Below are 20,809 nucleotides of genomic sequence, written 5' to 3' on the forward strand. Positions count from 1 at the left end.
CACATTTTTCACTAAGAACGCCGAAACACGGACGTGACATTTGAATAACTGATGTTTGTTTTAAACTCTGCCTGTTTACAGACGGTACAGAATGAGAGATGGCTACCAGCGAGCCGTCAGCATGTAAGTTTTGATGTCTCATAATAACCACATTACGTCCAGGATTAAATCTTGATTTTTGATTTGAAAGGCATTGCTATGAAAACTCAAACAACTTCCTACTTTGAAATAGTTAAGTAGTATTTATCACTGTCATATTTTAAGTATCTTTTGAATAGAGTATCCACTATTTGACTTTTTTCATCCTATACTCTTGCCTTCTTGTTTTTTGTGCTTTTTAATTTCATTGTTTATTGCTTTTATGTAAGTGTCATTTGATTTAAGATGGAAGGATTTAAGGTGATATTATAATTTATTTAGTTTATAATATTTATAAGACAAAACAGAATCAACTCAGTGTACTGTTTTGTAGTTTTATGTCATTTCGGGCCTGATGTTTTACTTTTTTAGGGCTGCAACTTAATTATTTTCATTGTCAATTAATCTGCCACTTTTGATTAATTAAATGCCCATTTTAATTTCTCAGAGACGGACTTGACATAACTGAATTGCTTGTTTTTTCAGACTAAAAAAAGAGCTCAAGTACTGAAATTTAGCAAGCTGAAGTGAATTTTTGGTTTATCAAAATTGTTGCCGCGGCGCCAAGATGGCGCCGCGGATGGCTGCCTCGGTCTGTTGGAGCGCATTGTTTTGCCTTGTTTTGTTTGTAAACAGTGTTTCTTGTTTTGGTTCACGGAGCTCTTTCACCAGAGAAGAGCTCATGAACATCAGGGGAACATCTCCAGTGGATTTGTTTCCCGAATTTCTCGCACCTTTAACTGTTTTATGGGACATTCTGGTCAAAGGTGCTCTCACCTTTGCAGCTCAACGCCGACGTAGAGGGAAACGTGCCGGTGCGCTCGTGCGTCTTCGCCGGCGAGGACAACGCACACCGTTACCCGGAATATTTCTCTCTAACGTGCGCTCACTGGGGAATAAGATGGACGAACTCCAGCTGCTGATGAGGAGAAACAAGGACTTTTATTCATCTGCTGTTTTGTGCTTCACGGAGACATGGCTGGGGGAAAGAACTCCCGACGCGGCGCTGCAGCTGGACGGATTCCAGCTTCTCCGAGCGGACCGCGACGCGCAACTCTCCGGCAAAACAAAGGGTGGAGGTATTTGTTTCTACATCAACAGCAGCTGGTGTAACGACGTGACAGTGATCCGACGGCATTGCTCTCCTTCCCTGGAAACTTTTTTCATAAACTGTAAACCTTACTACTCCCCCCGTGAGTTCGCTTCATTCGTTCTGGTCGGTGTTTACATTCCACCGGAGGCCAACGTGCAGGACGCACAGCGCGCACTCGCCGATCAGATACTGGAAACGGAGCGGACCAACCCGGACTCCTTAGTTATTGTCCTCGGTGACTTTAACAAAGGTAATCTCAGACATGAACTCCCCAAATACAAACAGTTTATTAAATGCCCCACCAGGGAGGGGAACACTCTGGATCACTGTTACACCACAGTCAGTAACGCTTTTCACGCCGTCACCCGCGCTGCACTGGGACACTCTGACCACGACATGGTCCACCTGATTCCTGCATACAGGCAGAAATTAAAACTTTCTAAGCCTGTTGTGAGAACTTCGAAGAAGTGGACCAGTGAAGCTGCAGAGGACCTGAAGGCGTGTTTGGACTGTACTGACTGGGATGTTTTCAGGACTGCTACCAACAGTCTGGATGAGTACACAGAGGCTGTGACTTCATATATCAGCTTCTGTGAGGACTGCTGCGTACCAACTCGGACCAGGGTGAGTTACAACAACGACAAACCCTGGTTCACAGCAAGACTGCGACAGCTGAGGTTGGAAAAGGAAGAGGCGTTTAAGAGTGGCAACAGAGTGGAGTTTAAGGAAGCCAAGTACAAGTTTAGCAAGGCGGTGAGGGAAGCTAAACGACTGTACTCAGAGAGACTACAAAACCAGTTCTCCTCCAACGACTCTGCTTCTGTGTGGAGGGGGCTCAGGCAGATCACCAACTACAAGCCAAGAGCCCCCAACTCTGCTAACGACCGACGCCTCGCCAACAGCCTCAACGACTTCTACTGTCGCTTTGAAAGACAATGGGACAGTCCTGACACCATCCCCCACACCATCACCCACCAGCTCCAGCCCAACAGCCCCAACCCCCTCATCACACCTGGGGCTGAACTCTCACACCTCCTACCACCACAGCTGCCCCCCACAGCGCCCCCCACTCCTCCAGCATCGACACCTCTGTCTGTCCTTGAAAGAGATGTGAACAGGCTCTTCAAGAGACAAAACCCGCGTAAAGCTGCTGGACCAGACTCCATCTCCCCATCCTGCCTGAAGCGCTGCGCCGATCAGCTGTCTCCGGTGTTCACGGACATCTTCAACACCTCACTGGAGACATGCCACGTGCCAGCCTGCTTCAAGGCCTCCACCATCATCCCCGTCCCCAAAAAGCCAGGGCCCACAGGATTAAATGACTACAGACCCGTCGCCCTGACCTCTGTGGTCATGAAATCATTTGAACGCCTGGTCCTGTCCCACCTCAAATCCATCACAGACTCTCTGCTGGACCCCCTGCAGTTCGCCTACAGAGCCAACAGGTCTGTAGACGACGCCGTCAACCTGGCTCTACACTTCATCCTCCAGCACCTGGACTCCGCAGGATCCTATGCCAGGATCCTGTTTGTGGACTTCAGCTCTGCCTTCAACACCATCGTCCCGGCTCTTCTTCAGGACAAGCTCTCCCAGCTCAACGTGCCTGACCCCACCTGCAGGTGGATCACAGATTTCCTGTCTGACAGGAAGCAGCACGTGAAGCTGGGGAAACACGTCTCAGACTCGCGGACGATCAGCACCGGCTCCCCTCAAGGCTGCGTTCTTTCTCCACTACTCTTCTCCCTGTACACCAACAGCTGCACCTCCAGTCACCAGTCCGTCAAACTCCTGAAGTTCGCGGACGACACCACCCTCATCGGACTCATCTCTGGAGAGGATGAGTCTGCCTACAGGTGGGAGATTGACCACCTGGTGACCTGGTGCAACAGCAACAACCTGGAGCTTAACGCTTCAAAGACAGTGGAGATGGTTGTTGACTTTAGGAAGAGCGCAGCCCCACCCGCCCCCATCACCCTGTGTGACTCTCCAGTGGACACTGTGGAGTCCTTCCGTTTCCTGGGCTCCATCATCAGCCAGGACCTCCGGTGGGAGCTGAACATCAGCTCCCTCATCAAGAAAGCCCAACAGAGGATGTACTTCCTGAGGCAGCTGAGGAAGTTTAACCTGCCACAAACAATGCTGGTTCACTTCTACACCGCCATCATTGAGTCCATCCTCACCTCCTCCATCACCGTCTGGTACGCTGCTGCCTCCACCAAGGACAGGCGCAGACTGCAGCGTATCATCCGCTCTGCAGAGAGGGTGATCGGCTGCAACCTCCCATCTCTTCAGGACCTGTACTCCTCCAGGACCCTGAGGAGAGCAGGGAAGATCGCTGCCGACCCCTCCCACCCCGGACACCATCTGTTCGACCCCCTCCCCTCTGGCAGGAGGCTGCGGTCCATCAGGACCAAAACCTCCCGCCACAAAAACAGTTTCTTCCCCTCTGCAGTCAACCTGACAAACTCTCACTGACACCCCCCCGAACACTACCGCAAGCTATACGTTATATTAACGTACATCACCCCTGTCCCCACTGCGTTACATTAACGCACTCACCCCCTACTGGACACTTTATCTGGACACTTTACTTTACTTTATTCTGGTCACTGCACTGTTTGTTATTTATCTTATCTTATTTTTATTTTTATTCTTATTGTTATTTTAGCTTTTATATTCTACTTATTTGTTATCAAAACAATAGCACCTTCAGACCACAGCAAATTCCTTGTAATGTATGTTACTTGGCAATAAACAGTTTCTGATTCTGATTCTGATTCTGATTCTGATTCTGATGAGTTGACTAATTGTTTCAGCTTTATACATTTTGCTTGTTGCTCATGGTGTGAAAGCATTTTGTATTTATACACTGGAGCTGTGATTTTAGACAGTGTAGCTTCATTATGAACCTTCTCAGCCTCGTTTCCCTCTTTTTTAATCTCTGTGTGTTTATTTATTTTTTCTCTGTCAGGGGACAGCTGGTGTTCATCACAGTTAAAGATTATCCTTCTTGGTGGCAGAAACTCTGGAAAGAGCTCCGTGGGGAACTTAATCTTGGGTAAAGAGGAGTTTGTCACCAAAGAGAGGACCTCGTGCACCCGGAGGCTGGGTGTGGTGGCCGGACGGTGGCTCACGGTGGTGGACACTCCCGGCTGGTGGTGCGACTTCAGCGCTCAGGACACATCTGAGCTCGTGAAGAGGGAGATAGTCAGCGGCGTCTCTCTGTGCTCACCGGGCCCACATGCATTTCTAATTACAATCAAGGCGAGCTCGGCCTTCTCGGAGAAGCGCCGCAGGGCCGTGGAGGAGCACGTGGCCCTGCTGGGTGAGAGGGTGTGGACTCACTGCATGGTGGTCTTCACCTCTGCTGACACGTCTAAACACACAGAGGCAGAAGAAGTTGTGCAGGCGGGGGGAGAGGCCCTCCGCTGGCTCAGTGAGAAGTGCAGTCAGAGGTGTCACAGTGTTGTCTCCGGCGATGATGCTGAAGTCGCCGAGCTGCTGGAGAAGATCCAGAAACTTGTCTCCGAAAATGGAAACAGAGCGTTTGAGATGCAGGAAAAGATCTTACAGGCGACCGCAGAGGAGAAGAGAGGAGTGGAGGAGAGGGCTCGGCAGAGGTTCACCAGAATGAAGAAACGCAGATCTCTCATGCGAGGTGAGTTCATCTTTATCATTGACATGTTTTGCTTGTTTGAGGTATTAAAGAGAAACATCTCCACAATCCTGCTTTGATAGACACTCACAGAGACATGTTGTCAATCAAACACGAGCACTGTCTTTAGATTATTATCATGAATATTTAAAAACAGTCTGAGAAAATGTTCACTCTTTAAGTACATTTAGCCTGGTTTTAAAGGAATAGACATTTTGGGAAATACTCCAGGACGTCATTGTGCTCGGCCAAGAAATAATCCTGCATGTAATCCTCTGTAAAACCACAAATTGGTGTATTTACTCTGTGTTTTTTTATACAGAATAATCAAATGTATAACATGTTGATTAGTGAGCTTCACAGGTGCTGGTACCTTGTCACCTTCGGATAGGTCTCCCCCTGTTGCCAGTCTATTTATGCTAAGCTAAGCTAACTTGCTGCTCTATGTGGGGGGTATCGATCTTGTCATCTAACTCTCGGCAAGAAAGTAACGGAGACGCCAAGCTGGTGCTTGACCTGCAAATCATCAAATCAACGCAACCTGGAAAATATATTAAATAGAAGTCTGAATAAAAACAACTCCCCTGCTCCACATTTCCACTTTCGTTCTTTCAGAGAGGTTACGGCCCATTGCTAATATCCGGATTGTGTTGCTGGGAGCAAAGGGTTCTGGGAAAACCTCCACACTGAACACAATCCTGAGCAGAGAGAGCAGCCAGAGCCCGAGGAGAACGGCCCAGTGCCTGGTTGGAAAAGGAGTGGTGTTTGGGAGGCAGCTGACTGTGGTGGACACACCAGGCTGGTGGATGAACTACTTCTGTGACGAGAGTCCCATCTTCGACCGGAGGGAGATGGCGTTCAGTTTGTCTCTCTGCCCTCCGGGGCCTCACGTCTTCCTGCTGGTGATCCGTGTGGACAGAGCCTTCACCGAAACCTACAGGAGAGCGGCGCAGGAGCACCTCCAGCTGATCGGGGCGCACATCTGGAGTCGTGTCATCGTGCTGTTCAGTTTCGGGGACTGGCTGGGAGGCACGACCACCGAGCAGTGCATCGAGAGTGAGGGGGAGCCTCTGCAGTGGCTTGTTGAAAGGTGCGGCAACAGGTATCACGTTCTGAACAATAAAACCAAAGGGGATGGATTTCAAGTCAGAGAGCTGATTGGGAAGATTGAGGAAATGTTGGCTGGCTGCAACGACGGCGGCCATCTTTATGAGATAGAGCGGGAAGTGAGGGAACAGCTGGAGGGGAAGATAAGAAGAGAGATGGAGAGAGCCAAGGAGAGACTGATGAGGAAGGAGAGACAAAGGCAGATGGCGAGGTCTCAGTTGGGTGAGTTAGATACATTTAAAAGTGATAAACAACGTCAGCCTGATCTTGTTTTACTTGTTTAATGAACAGTATTTAAGTTAATGCTGTTTGTTTGCCATGTTTCTAACAGATTTATAAAACTTCTTTCCAACAGAGGAGCTCAACCCTCTTCCAGAGCTGAGACTAGTGCTTGTTGGTGGCGGGAAAACAGGCAAGAGCTCATGTGGAAACACTATCCTGAGCAGAGAGCGCTTCCACGCAGGAAGCCAAACCACTTCCTGCTCCGAAAAAACTGCCAAAATCAGCGGCAAGACGGTGGCAGTGCTGGACACACCAGGCTGCTTCTCGGTGACCTCTGACCTCCTTGTGGCACCCTCCGCTCTCCTCCTGGTTGTCAATGTGAGCTCCTCGTTCAAAGACACCCACAGGGAGGCCGTGGAGAAACAGCTGGAGGCCGGAGGAGGCCAGATGTGGAGCAGAGCTGCGGTCCTGTTCAGCCACGGCGACTGGCTGGGCGACACGAGCATCGAGCGGCGCATTGAGAGCGAAGGAGAAGCGCTGCAGAGGCTGGTGGAGAAGTGTGGGAACAGATATCATGTCCTGGACAATAAACACGGGGGGGATGGAGCTCAGGTTAGTGAGCTGCTCGAACTGATAGAGGAGATGCTGGTTGAAGAAAGGATGGCTGCTCTTCACAGAGGTGATCGCATGTGGAAGAGTGTTTCTTCAGCGCGAGAGCAGCAGCCGGACGCAGTGATGTCGTGCAAAGAGGATTTAAAGATGCTCACGAACTGCAGACATCAGCTGTCCAACAACTGTGAGTAAACCTCATGCGCCGAAGATGCTTTTCTATCACGTTTTGTCACTTCAGGTTCAGACAGTTTGTGATGAGCAGTGGCATTTTAAAGATTCTCAAGCCAAAAAGGTTTGGAACGACTGTTTTAGAGCATCTGCTTTCATCATTTTACACATCTGCGGTTAAAACAGGATGTTTGAACTAGAGCGCAACCAAAATGAGTATCTTGAAGCCATTTCCGGTTACAGCTTTTGGAGACGGTTGGAATTTTTATGGCTCACATGAAATCAAACTTTATTTCCTTTTACAGTGACTGAATCAACCATTTCCACAACATCACAAAACTGTCTAGGAGGACCAGATAATGGTGGTCACACAGTGGCACTACCAGCGGGAAGAACAGGAGGACGGACGGGACTCAGCATCCAGGACAGAGACCGCTTCATGTCCTGTTTGGCCTCTATGCTCTCTGGTTGGACTAAAAATCTGCCTGTCTGGTTCCCTCCTGATGATCTTCCTCTGAGGCTGAACGGTGAAAGCCAGGTGCAGCTATTCTCACCCAGGCATCCACCAGTGTTTCTGGTTTTACCTCAAACACAACGCAGGATGCTTGCGGAGGAAAATGTCATGAGTGTGAATTCCCTCTGCCATCCTGCACTGAGAGATCGGACTCTCAGGAGGCTCGCTGGGTCTGGACCTCTGCAGGCGCTGATCGACCAGCGGGGCGACAGCAGCCTGGAGGAGCTGGAAGCCTTCATTGACTCGTACTTTGAGATGGTTTGGGAGCCGACTGAGCCCGACTGTCCCACCACGGAGCAGGAGGAAGTGCTCTCATCCATCGACAGGAAACTTTCAAAGCTGGACATCCTTGAGGAGATCAGGAGGGATCTGGCCGAGCTGAGGAAGAGTCTGGAGCACAGCTGGAAGGCCATACAGGAACTCAGAGAAAAACGTAAACAAGATGATAATAATACATGTTGATACATGAAGATGGAGTCAATTATTTCACACAGTAAAATGTATTTTATGTGTTTTTCTGACTAGTTAATGTCAAGAAGTAATAAATAAATAGTCAAAACTTTCACTTTCTATGACTGAAGATGTTTTTATGATACTTCTCCACAAGATGGAGCTCTTCTATTAGAGTAGGTTCTGCATAATATGTGGCGTAGCACACTTCTGCAGTGCTGGAACAAGTACTCAGATCTTTTACCACAGTAAAACTAGCAATACCACAGTCTAGAAATACTCTGTTACAAGTAAAAGTCCTGCATTCAAAATATTAATAGTAAAGTATATATTACTATAAAACTACAAAAGTACCAAAAGTAAAAGCACTCACTAGAACTTTTATTTGCAGAATGGTCCATTTCAGGATAATGTATATTATTGCATTATAATCACTGATGCTTTCATGTGTACGTCAGTTTAATGTTGCAGCTGCTAACTTTAATGACTTTAGATACTGTTGGGTCGCTCGTGAATTTAATCCACTCAATCCACAAAGTAACTAGTAACTAAAGCTGTCGAACAGTATCTGCCTCTGAGATGCAGAAGAGTAGGAGTGTAAACTTGCATAACATGGAAATACTCATGTAAAGTACAAGTACCTCAGAAAATGTACTTAGTTACTTTCCACCACTGCATTTCTGATTTTTTCAATTCATAGAAGTCTTGAAATAAATTAAATAAAGTGGGGTTTATGGTTTGTCACCACATGGCACTTGGAAGAATTCAATCAAAGTAACACATTTTCTCATTTTCTACAACATACACGACAGTATGTGGCTAAAAGTTTGTGGACGCCTGGACTTTACGTCTCTAGTTTTTGTCGAGACTTCTTTAGTTTTTTGTGTGTTTGTACTTAGTGGTGGTTTTGTTTTGGACTCCATTATATGGACAGCTGTTTCTAATATTTTGGCCTCCTTGTTTGCAAATATTAGAACCACACGTCAAAATAATGTAATCCAACAGACCAACTCCACAACCATGGGCATTCATCTGCTGTTAGAACAGCCTCCACTCTTCTGGTTTCAGGCTTTACTCACCATTTCGGTACCTGGCTGCAGGGATCTGCTCCCATTCAGGCAGAAGAGCATTAGAGGTCAGAGGTCAGACCTGGCTCACAGTCGGTGTTCCCGTTCATCTCACAGGCGTTGGATGAGGCTGAGGTCAGGGCTCTGTGCAGGAAAGAAAGCTTTTCTTTATGGGCCTTCAACTTCCCCATTAGGCTCAGACTCCCTAAAAAAAAGGGAGGGAAATAAAGGAAGAAACCCCAGGAAGAGCAAACAAAGAAAAAAAACATCTCCGCCAAGGCAGGTAAGACCTGAGAGACATGAAATCCTCTCTACCGCGAAGACAGAGTACGACGCACACACACAGGAAGCAAAAAAAAAATGAAATGTTAGAGATGAATAATTAAAAGACTATAGATCACGGTGTGGTTTCTTAAGTAGAGGTTTAACCACGGCACTCTTAAAACTACTGGGAACAGTGCCACTCGTATATGATACATCAATGATATTCCCAGAAATGGCCTTTAAAAAGTTGAACTGGTCGAGGATGAGGCTGTGGGTCTTTTATAAGCCACTGTATGGTGAATATAGTGTAATACTCAAAACACAGCTTTAGGAGGAAATCTACAATAAGGAAGGATCTAAATAAAAATGAAAAACTCCACATCTGTTTGGCACCTGTTTTTTTTTAGGAGGAAGGATGTTGTTCAGGGGTGGAAAACAGAGATAAAGAAGATATAAGAGACAAAGGAAGGGTAGTGCTGTGTGTTAATCTGATACGTCATTAGTCATTAAAGCCTTTAAAGGTTGAAATTAACAGCGTTCATATGTGCAGGAGAGTCCACACGTGTGCTTCAACCACTCTGACAGTGGTGAAAAACAGGTCGCTTCAGCCATTTTCTTTGTTGAGAAAACAGAGAGTCTGTGCCGCTTCCATTCAAAGCCTTTTTTTTTTTTACAGAATCAAAGGGCTTTCAAGTGAGTCACCTACACAGACTCAGACTACTGCAGAATACAGGGGATAAAATGGCTCTGACAGAGTAAACACTGTGAGAGTCCAGGCAGTTCTTAAAATCTCCCCAAATAAAAATGTACGGTAACTCCAGGAGACGGGTGGCCATTTTATATACTTTTTTTTTTTTTTTTAAAGTTATCTGATCTAGTTTCCTGATCCAGACGTGTATTTATATAGCAAACAGTTGAATATCTGAAATCAGAAAGCATAACTTTTCTGCTTTCAGTCAGTATCTCTGCTCAGGTCTGACGCGTTCATCCCTCCCGAGCGACATCACTGTGTTTCCATCACATTTATTAGGCAACTTTGAACCTCGGTGGCTCCACATGGCGGTGAGAGATAACCGCAAGAAAAATGTATACCTCAATAACCAGATGTGACGTAAGGTGATGTCACACACAATCTGCCTGCATTGTCATGCTTCATATGTTTGACTCAGTGCTGTTTAGGAGTTTCGTGCTGCTGCTCCCTGCGAGCGAGAAGCAAGAAAAATGGGACTCAAAGACACTTTTCATGAGCTAAAATGGTGATAAAAGCAACAAACTAAAAACATAAACACATTAATCACACTGGTATACTATTTACCATGTTCACCATCTTACTTTAGCGTGCTAGCATGCTAACATTTGCTAATTAGCACAACAAGAAAATGCAGCTGAGGCTGATGGGAATGTCAGTAGTTTTGGGGCAAAACCTGATGATGGCGCTAGATAAAAAGTCAGGGGATCATCAAAGTGCTTGATGGGGACATGAATGTGTGAACCAAATTTCAGGTCAATCAATCAAATAGTTGTTGAAATATATCACTCACAAATGTCAACCTCATGGTGGCGCTACAGGAAAAAGTTCATTAGGATTCATCGTCTGGGGACCATGAATGTCTGTACACAATTTCATAACAATCCATCGCCTAGTTTTTGAGACCTTTCATGTCCAATGAATCTATTTTTTTTTAACGTTCCCTCTCAAATTGTTGACTGTTGAATAATTTGGATTTACAGCTGCATTTGAGATTAAAAACCTGGCAGTTCAGCTTTAAATATACTTCTCCTCCTGTTGTTCGAGTGAAGTTTTCTTTTCTTTCCTCTTGTCATCCACAGTGTTGGTGGCAGATAACCCTTCAGCCCCAAAACCTCCCGAAAATGTTGTGATAACTGTGATGAAAGGCAAGAGAAATCTCAGCTGTGGGGGTACAGCAGAGGGACGGAGACATTTTGAGGTGGACATTTACAGGAAGCACAATAGCAAAGGAGTGATTTGTAGGCAATAATGGTCCATTTATCTCTGCTAGTCTTCATCTCGGGGCTTTCTCTCTTTACATTACACCTCTTTGAATATCATTACTCTCCCGGCTGTCTTATCATCCGTCTTCCTCTGTTGTCAACATGTCATTCTTCCACTCTATTCCCCTCTTTTCTGTCTTTTCTCTCTGCAGTTCTTCATCCTGCGGTCTCTCCTCCTCCTCCTCCTCCTCTCAATTCAAATCGTGAGTGCCCCCCCCCTTCCCTCATTAAAGGAGTTCTGCAGCCCAGGAGGAAGCTCAGGAGAAATGGATCTCCTCTCTCTTTATCTGTCGTGGAGGCTGTTCGGGAGACAATTCTGAGCCCACATCCATCTCCATTAGCGGGACAGCGCGGCGACCGGCACGACCCCCCCCCCCTCGCCTTGTATCACGTTTCATTGCCTGTTATTTTTCCAGGTGGAAAACAGAAAGCCAGGCAGAGTGATAGGCAGAGGCTGGGAACAAGGGTGGAGAAGGAAGATGAGGGGGGATGATTTAGACCTGGTGTAAAGGAATCATCCATCCTCCACTTCCCTCCATGCTCTGATACGATGATGTCCCCCGGGGGTGATGTCTGGTACACGGTACAGCGTAGACCAGTGCACCTCAGCGTGAGGACTGAACTTTTCTACCCTTTCCAGCCCATAAAGAAAGTCGGCATCACGACTTCACAGTGATTTCACAGGAGTTTTAAGCCTAAAACAGAGAGAGAGAGCAGAGAAACAGCTGCATCAGGCCAGGTCAGGGTTGTCTGACGCACGTTACTGGGAAGTTTAGTCCCAATCACTGAGGCTGAAACTTAAATTAGGTCAAAGCTGGGATAAACAACAGAGAGAGGCTTTGGTGATGCCACAGGGGGGGTGGGTGTGGAGGGTATTCAAGGGATTATTCTTCTAAAGAGGAAGATATTCCTCCTCTTTAAGCTGCTGTTGTTTCCATTTCACATTTATACCAACAACAGTTTCCAACCGGAGCTTTTTCTTGAAGTGTTCAAATCAAGTCGCATTTAAATCAAGACAAGTTCAAGTCAAAGGTCAAGCAATTCCAAACAAATCCCAGTCGACTTTTTTTTACGTGGTCAAAAGAGACTTGAACGTTGGCGCTCAGGAGAAAGACTTCTGGTCTACCTTGGGATGGAGGATAGGGTTAGGGCAGCCAAGTCCACGTCAAGTCCAAGTCCGACTGAAGTTCAAGTCTTCAGCTCTGATTTCAAACTGTTATCAATCAAAGAAACACGGGACATTAATGGAGGAGCTTCTGGCCTCTTTGAGACCCCATCCAAGACGTCACATTCAGCCTCTATATGGGAACAATTTCACTGGAATGGTTCAGGAATAGTCTGAATAAGTCCAGGCTTCAAGTGTGGAGGTGATGGAGGAGTGTGTGTCAGAAGTAAATGAGGTACATTTGGTTTTGCTGCCACCTGGACCAGGACAACCACACACACACACACACACACGCTCAGGACTCACACACTCCTCCATCTTCCCAAATCCACGTCTGTCATTGAGCCCCATCAGGATATGCAGGGTCAGGGAAAACCTCAAGGGCAAAGTTCAGGAAACAATTAAGGGAAATAACTGCACACCAGTGGACCGAATTCCAGTTCCATTTTGAATATGTGTCTGTTTCTCAGAAGGTCTCACTCGTTAAATCATTAACCCCCGCGACTGGAGACCACAAAAGAGGAAAAGCAACACGGTTGTATGTTAAAAAGTTAGACGCCATCTGCTTCGCAAGTGGCTATTACAAGAGCTATTACAGAGCGGGATGAGAGGGGCGCCCCCCCGGTAAATCAATGGAGGCTTACTTTCACCTTCAGACATTTAGCTCCCAGCGACGGCCAATAAGGCAGAATGCTTTCACAGCATTTTATCACAGCGATGTGTCAGTAGCACTTAAATAAGATATATATCATACAGAATCTAAACAAACTGTGTGCAGAACTGTGGCTCTAAACACATGTGAAAACATTTCTATTTAATGATTTTTGACCTTTCAGTGTGTTTAGAGGAGTGTTTTCCAACCCGGGGACCCGCTAAAGGGGTCAGAAGATCAGTTTATATCAGACCTGTAGTGGTGGGTCCATCACTTTGGTCCAGACTGAAATATTTCAACAACTATTGGATAGATTGCTGTGCAGTTTAGTGCAGACATTCATGGCCCTCAGAGGATGAATCCTACTGACTTTGTTTTATCCCCTGACTTTTCCTCCAACGGCACGATGAGGTCGACATTCATGGTTTTAATGCAACGTCTCGACAACTGCTGAATGGACTTGAAGTTGGTTCAAACATTCATCACTTAGGTGATCCCTTCACTCTTCATCTAGCGCCATCATCAGTAATACTTTATGCTTAATGCTTTATGACCAAAAACCTGCAAAACTAATGGCATTCCCATCAGCCTCAGCTGTACTTTGTGTTCAGTGATAATTAGTTGATAAATGTTTCGAGTGTTTCCCAACCTGCTTCAGGGGTTGATGGATGAATTCAGAGATTTTTCTCTTGCGAAATACTGGACAGTTTTCCCTCTCTTTAAATCACTTGAACTGCATTCAAACATAACTCAACCAAACACTGCACATCTCATAGTGTGACGAAGCATCACAAGTAGACATTGCTTCATTTTAACGGTGAATGTGCATGTGTTAATTTGCTGGGTCACATTAATATGCTAATAGAGGTTATTTTACACATGGCAGGATCCATGAATTCAGTCTGCCAGCGATATGATACCGCAGCCAAGGGTCTTTTTCCAGAGGAGGAAAATATGGTTGAGCGGAGAAGCCTGAGCTCTGTTGCTGGAATGACAACAACGTAAAGGAACGTAAAGAGGTTATTGGGATGCACGTTGTGTAAAGAGAGATATGCCATGGCGCTCGCTGGAAAGTGGAATGAAGAACAGGAAAGAAAAGCAGGCGAATGAATACAGATTTTATGTTAAGAACCGAGAATTATGGTAAATAGACACATTCAATACGTGGACTCATACATAAGCATGCACACACTGCGAAAGTTTATTTTGTGTCTGTGTCGAGGATTTCCAGGACATTAGCAGCCAGCCACGTACGCCGGTTGAGTGAACGTGACCGGCTCCCACAAGGTTACGGCCTTTGATCACTGCCAATGAGACGTGAACACAACACGACTACACACCTAACAAAGACAAATGCACCTATCAACTTTACATGTTGCGTGCAGTGATGAAATCCAATCAAGCCGAAACGCACACGTGTACAAAAAGTGATTAAGCATCTGAATTAAAGCCTTCATTACTAAATATAATTTGATAGTATTGAGCTGTTTGTGGAAGTCCAGACTCAGGAAGATCACATTCTGGGAGTAAAGGATGCTTGGAGGAAGGTAGCGGCAGAGGATCAGGTTATCTATGATTGCTATTGAATACCATCCAACCAGCTAATCGTATTACTCCCCTTTCTGTGCCCTGCTGTCAATACTCATCCTCGGGTTGCTCCCAGTCAACAGCTCCCTTTTTTTTACTACCTTTTCTCTCCTCTTCTTTGCTCTTAACACCTCTTTTCATTTGTTTCGATCCCTCTCTCGGCCTCTCGTGCGTCCCTCTGTCGTCCCCTTCCACGTGATGTTTGCCTTCCAGGTGCTTAAGAAGTCAAACAGCGGCGGCCTTTATGATCCCAGGATGCTCATACAGACCAAAGGAAGCCTAAAACAACAATATCCTGACTTATTCACAGACATTAAACTCCTTTGATCCCGGGACGTTGAGCATGCATGAGACAAAATGTGTGCAAGGCAAGTAAAATGTAAATGTCTCCGCCTGGAGGGGTATTATGCAGATGTTCTATTTCTTCTATTTGAGCAAACAGTGAGAATATAATTGCATTTTCAAATTTGAATATATTTGAATCCCTATTTGTGCATTACAACAATAGCTTTTCTGATGGATGCAGAGAACAGCACATTTATCTCCTGCGGTGGCTGATGCACTCAAAGAGCACGGGATAATGTCTCCATAGACATCAAGGTTCAACATCACACGCCATCAATATTCCATCACCATCACCTTGAGTGAAGCAGCTCATCCATTTGGCTGATTATAGTGGTTAGCTGAAGCGTCACCATAAGGAGGAGAAGAGCAGGTAAGAAAGCAGATAAGAACTACCTCTCTCTCGATTACAGTGGATTATAAATTGTCTTATCTGAGGCAGTGCTTCGCCTCACTCCAGGGAGAGGAGAGGCTGTTTTATTAACTACAGGCAAAAGGAAGCTCTCAAAACCACTTTATAAACTTATCTTTATTGTCATTTTCAGGAGGAACAAAATGATCAAGGCAATAACTCAGGCAATTAGGCAATAAGATATGACACTTAAATTTAAAGTAGCCCTGTGGGGTGATAAAACAAAGAAAATAAACATTGAAAAGTTAATAAGATACAACAGAAGGAGAAAAAAGTTTGCTGAGCAATCAAAATATCATTTGCTCCCCTGAACAAAACCAGAGAAGTGATTTACTGTTACAGCCCTCCAGAAACTTCTGCCAACTGTTGCAAAACTAATCAAGCTTGTTTTTCTTATCAATATTAAATATCAAAGCAAAAGTCATCTCCTTTAGCTGCTACGAAATTCCACACAACATCCCCCTCAAAACCTTTTAAATGATTTTCTCATTAAATTAAATTATCGGTGGAGGACAGCAGATGATTTCTTCTTGCTGTAAATTACAACTATTTTTAGTCCAGATACAGTTCAGCAGAGCAATGTCTAGTCCCCAACGCTGACAAACAGATTTAATAAGCGTTTAGTTTTGAGTGTTAAATGAGCATTTTTCCATGTTCCCTCCTGGCTACGAGGACTATTATGATTAGGCCTACATATTTTTACTTTATCATACAGATATCTTTTGTTTTATCTTCCCAGGTTTTGAGAGATCTATATCTTTCTGCTGCTGCCCCAACACAGTGTGAAAAACAGTAAATGGATATTTTCTCGTGGTGCTCGAAGCATTGGAAAATGAAATCTGAAAACCTCAACAGGAGCTTGTCTTCCCAGAACAAATATCTCGGTCTAAACTCCTGACACTGCAGTGGAAACATCTGAATGATCTCCTGAGAGAGATTTTCCATTTGTACCAAGAAAAAATCATTTAAAAAGTAAACATGAGATGAAATGAGTGGTTAAGACGGACAGTGTGTCTGTGTACACGTTTCCTGAGCATCACCTGTGTAAACACGACCTGTCTTTGTTGTTCTTCTTTCTGCACCTTTCGGCTTCTGGTTCCCAGGTACATCAGGGTCATCTGCTCTGAGGGGTCACATGTTTTACAACCTTGTGATGCTTGTGTGCTGCTGCTGCTGCCTCCCTTCACCGTGACAGCAGGGGATCTGAGGGTGAGTCTGGAGGTGAGCACGCTCCGACCACCAGCCGTGTGGAGCCATTTTTTCTTTATCGGGCCGTCCAGGAATGTGACAGTGCACCTGCTCACTGGTACCGCCCACTGTATGTCTGGTTTTGTCAGGTATGAAAGGATGGGTGTTTATGACACTGAGGCTGGACTCGGATGCTTGGCTGCACCTCTGTTGCATCCTGTCTGGGACACAGAGGGAGTGCAGAACACGAGCCTCTGGGGTCTACAGAGAATCCACTCTCTCAGGAAATATAGGCTTTCTGACAAGATATGGTCGTCCTGCACATGTGGATCAGGGTCATGACCACCACTCTGATAGTGGTGCTTATGCAGGACCTGTGAAATATACATATAATATATATATTATAATATATATAATATGAAATGGGAATACTTTACAATTGGTGCAAAAAAGTCTACCAAAAATGGCTTATTACAGTTATTACAGTGTGTATTGGCATTTACTGATTGATTATAATCTAAATTATTGTTTTAGAAGTTGTAAATCTCAACTCGCTAGTTATATTTTATTTCTGCAGGAGATGAGAGAGTTTTTTGGAGCAAAAAAGACATTTCACACTGAAAGTTGGATGCAAAATGTGTCTTATCTCATGTGTCATAAAGAATAACCTCTGGAGATCTGGTGAGCAGTTGTGCTGGAGTGAATAAACGTTCCACTCATTGTTCTGAAAAATAATTTCTAACAGAAAACACATAATATATATATATATATATATTGTGTTATCATGAAAACCAGATTTTTAATGAGCTTGCACACCAATTGTACTTTGTCAAGCTGGAACACCAGCCATGGTCTTAATAATGACCACAGATGTCATGGGCCAGGAGGGGCTTTATGCTCGTTACTGGAAACAAGACACAAGACATCAAGACAAGCGGCTCTGTGAGTACTTAGGCACATCAATACTCTGAGCTAAATGCTAACGTGCTCACAATGACATTGCTGGTGAAGCAACATGCTGATGTTTAGCAGGTATAATGTTTACCACGTTCACCATCTTAGCATGCTAACATGCGCTAATCAGCAGCATTTTACCCTCATGGTGGCGCTGTCAGTATTCGTCCTCTGGGGAACATGAATGTCTGCACAAAATTTCACGGCAATCCATCCAGAAGTTGTCGACTAAACCAACGGAGCCATTTCTATAGCCACGCTGCTAGCATGGCTAACAAAAAATCATTTCTGTTCTCAGGTAAGTTAACATGTTCTGCTGCTGTATGTAGCCTTTAATTCAGACTTAAATGGAAGCTACTTGTTTTTTTAGTTAATTAGCATTTAGCTCCTGATTTATTCCTTGTTTGTTTCTTGGTATCTACTACTGAGTAATTCATGTAAACTGTTATGCTCGTGATTCTACTTTCTGCCTCTAACTTGGCGTCCCACGTGAGCTGTTGGCTGCAGGACAGCCCTCCTGCTCCTTCTCTATGGAATGCACATTTCAAGAATATGGCTGAAAACAATGCTTTGAACATCCAAGAACAATAGATGAGAGGGAAAGTGCATGACGATAAAGGCTACAGTTTGGGCTCTCTGCTTTGATTTTATGCAGAGCAGTGTTTCCAATAAACTCTTGAAATCTGGCTTTGTAAAGACGCATAGTAAACATGAGTCATTGAGGCACGTTACCCAGGGGGACAGTTTCTTTCACAAACACAGAAACGCACCCAGCTTATGAAAATAACATAAGGAGAAATTAGGGTTCAGCCTGTTCGGAGGATCCAAACGCAGTGGAAGTATTTAATCACCCACCTACTGTAATTAGCAGGAGAGTTAATAAGTGCTCAGAGTGAGAGAGCTGGTAAAAAAAAAAAGAAGCTCAGGCATGTGTCATGTAACATGTGCTTGCAGACTTTTTCTAAATATATCAGCAGCAATTGTTGTTCATCGTAGGAAAGCCACAGAGAGGAGAAACCGCTACCATCGGCCAAATATCTAAAACCATTGATTACAGCTTGAGCCAGTCTAGGGTAAAAAAATAAAGCAGGAATTTTGAGATGACAACGCTCCGATGGCATTTACTGTATCTGTTTTAGATAAATATATGTGATATATGGTAAGAAAAGCTCTCTGGTTCCTGTAATAATGCTGTAATAAAAGGCCGGTTAAATGACTCTGATGGGATCATCTGCTTAAAAATCCATCTTTATTCTTCTCTTTGAAGCTCTGATATTTGAGCTTAACATTCTGGACGTGGGCAATCTTTCAGAGTTAAAGTTAACCAGGGAGAAAAAAAACTCCCCCAACCATGAATATGACAGCGTAAAGACCGGCTGCCAGGAGTAAAGTGTACGTTCCCCTGCAGCTCTGGCTCAGCGCCAGCGTCCTGCGTGCACTTTTTGTGGTTCATATTTGCGATGTTTGAAGGGTGAATGCATCTCCTCCTCCGTTTTGAATGGGAGCTATAAGTCTTGTTTTTAGATGTGTAACCAATCACAGGTGATGTCCTATCCCCGACTTGGCAGACTTGTTCAAAACATATGGTGTCCACCCTCTCGACTTAATACGCCTCCCCCGGCAGCTCCCTCAATTCACGCTGAGCCATAACTTTATACAGGGGCCATCGCTGCACTGTTGTAACATCATATCAGGGTCACGCTGTCTTCAAAATGCAGCGGGAGAAGCCTCTTGTCTTCACTGGACGTATCTGTGTCTAAACAGCTCAACATCTGCATTTTATATCAGATACGCATTAAAGAGAAGAAACACATTCCTACAGGTTTCCTTTAGATCTCAAGCCACGTTTTTGATAAAGTGGTGTTGACCTGGACGTTATTTGTCTTTACTCCTGCAATCAGACAGTGAACGACAGCCAAGAAGTGATTGATTACGTGGATCATTTCAGCTCTTTGCATGCACGGCCAAATATCCTTCAACCACAGACTTCTAGTTGGATCAGAACAGTCTGGATTCATGTCAGGATCAAAACAAGCTTTAAAACACTGCTCTTCTGAATGCAAATGTAATGTTTGAGGTATTTAGAGAGTGACGCATTTTGTGTAGCAGGTCGGTCTTTACATATTAGAAACAAAATGAGGAAAATGACTGTGGTTAAATACCTGAAATTCAACTTTAATTTGAGGCTATTTGCACATAAATTGGAGCAGAGTAGGAAGATTATATGTTTATAAAGGCCCACACTGTTCATGCATGTGAACACTTTCAAAGACCCTTAAAGCTGAAAGTCATCACTTTAACCTCCAGTGTTGTGCTGCAGCACGCAGCCCAAACAATGTGTCTCTGTCTAAATACTTAGTGGACATGTCCGCAGGCACTTCAACGTCTAACAAAACAACGTATTTGAATCTTTCCCTAAATCTAACAACCCGTAAACACACCGTCATAAAACTTCACACACGTTGCAATCGATTAACTGTAATTTTATTAAGTTGGTTTATCTATTGTCTGTCCCGGGAGAGGACATCTTTGTGGCTCTTTCTGAGGTTTCTTCCTTTCCTTTTCTCTCCTGAATCGAGGGTCTAAGGACAGAGAGTGTCATATGTTGTACAGACTTTTTTGTGATTTGGGATATTTGGCTAAGAAAATATATAATTGACTTGACTTGACAAGGCACAGACAAATGATATATGCCGATGCCTCTATGTGTATCTGTTCTAAAGGTTCAGTTACAAAAGACATATTTTGTTCTTAGATTTGGAGGACTTGAGGACATTTCCACAAGTGAAACCAAATCATGTTCCTGGGGATTTAATGTGCTGCCGCCCTTGAGTCGCTCACCGTAACGACTTCTGCCGGGCGGCAAGTCGTCTTCATCAAGATTGTGTTTTATTAGCGACCTTGAAGACTGACATGACATTTCCTTTCGCTGACCAATCACACGGCTGGAAATGTGATACGTACAGAGAAAAATACATGTATCCTACCAAAGGCCCCGTCAGCACATATCCATATATCCATAACACTACTAATAGAGCTCATATTCAGAGGACATTTTTCTATTTCTGGCTGTTGGGTGGATACATTTCAGCCTAGAGTTGTAGAACATCTCTGTTACACTGTTGAAATAAAACAATATCAACAACATGGCTGCTTGTTTATATGAATTATTAGCATTTATTTGACGATGAGTTGGAGCTACAGCC

General features: G+C 44.6%; 1 protein-coding gene across 1 annotated transcript; it reads left to right on the forward strand.

The window, feature by feature from the left end:
* Positions 1-29: 29 nt before the first annotated feature.
* LOC139300784 (uncharacterized) lies at positions 30-7,980 on the forward strand. The gene is made up of 5 exons (XM_070923970.1): positions 30-123; positions 4,203-4,889; positions 5,502-6,215; positions 6,349-7,011; positions 7,301-7,980. Exons 1-5 carry the CDS (start codon positions 99-101, stop codon positions 7,969-7,971), a joined length of 2,760 nt encoding a protein of 919 aa, XP_070780071.1. The 5' UTR covers positions 30-98; the 3' UTR covers positions 7,972-7,980.
* The last annotated feature ends 12,829 nt before the right edge of the window (positions 7,981-20,809 follow it).

This window comes from Enoplosus armatus, chromosome 17 (genome assembly GCF_043641665.1).
Source record: "Enoplosus armatus isolate fEnoArm2 chromosome 17, fEnoArm2.hap1, whole genome shotgun sequence".
Lineage (NCBI taxonomy): Eukaryota > Metazoa > Chordata > Actinopteri > Centrarchiformes > Enoplosidae > Enoplosus > Enoplosus armatus.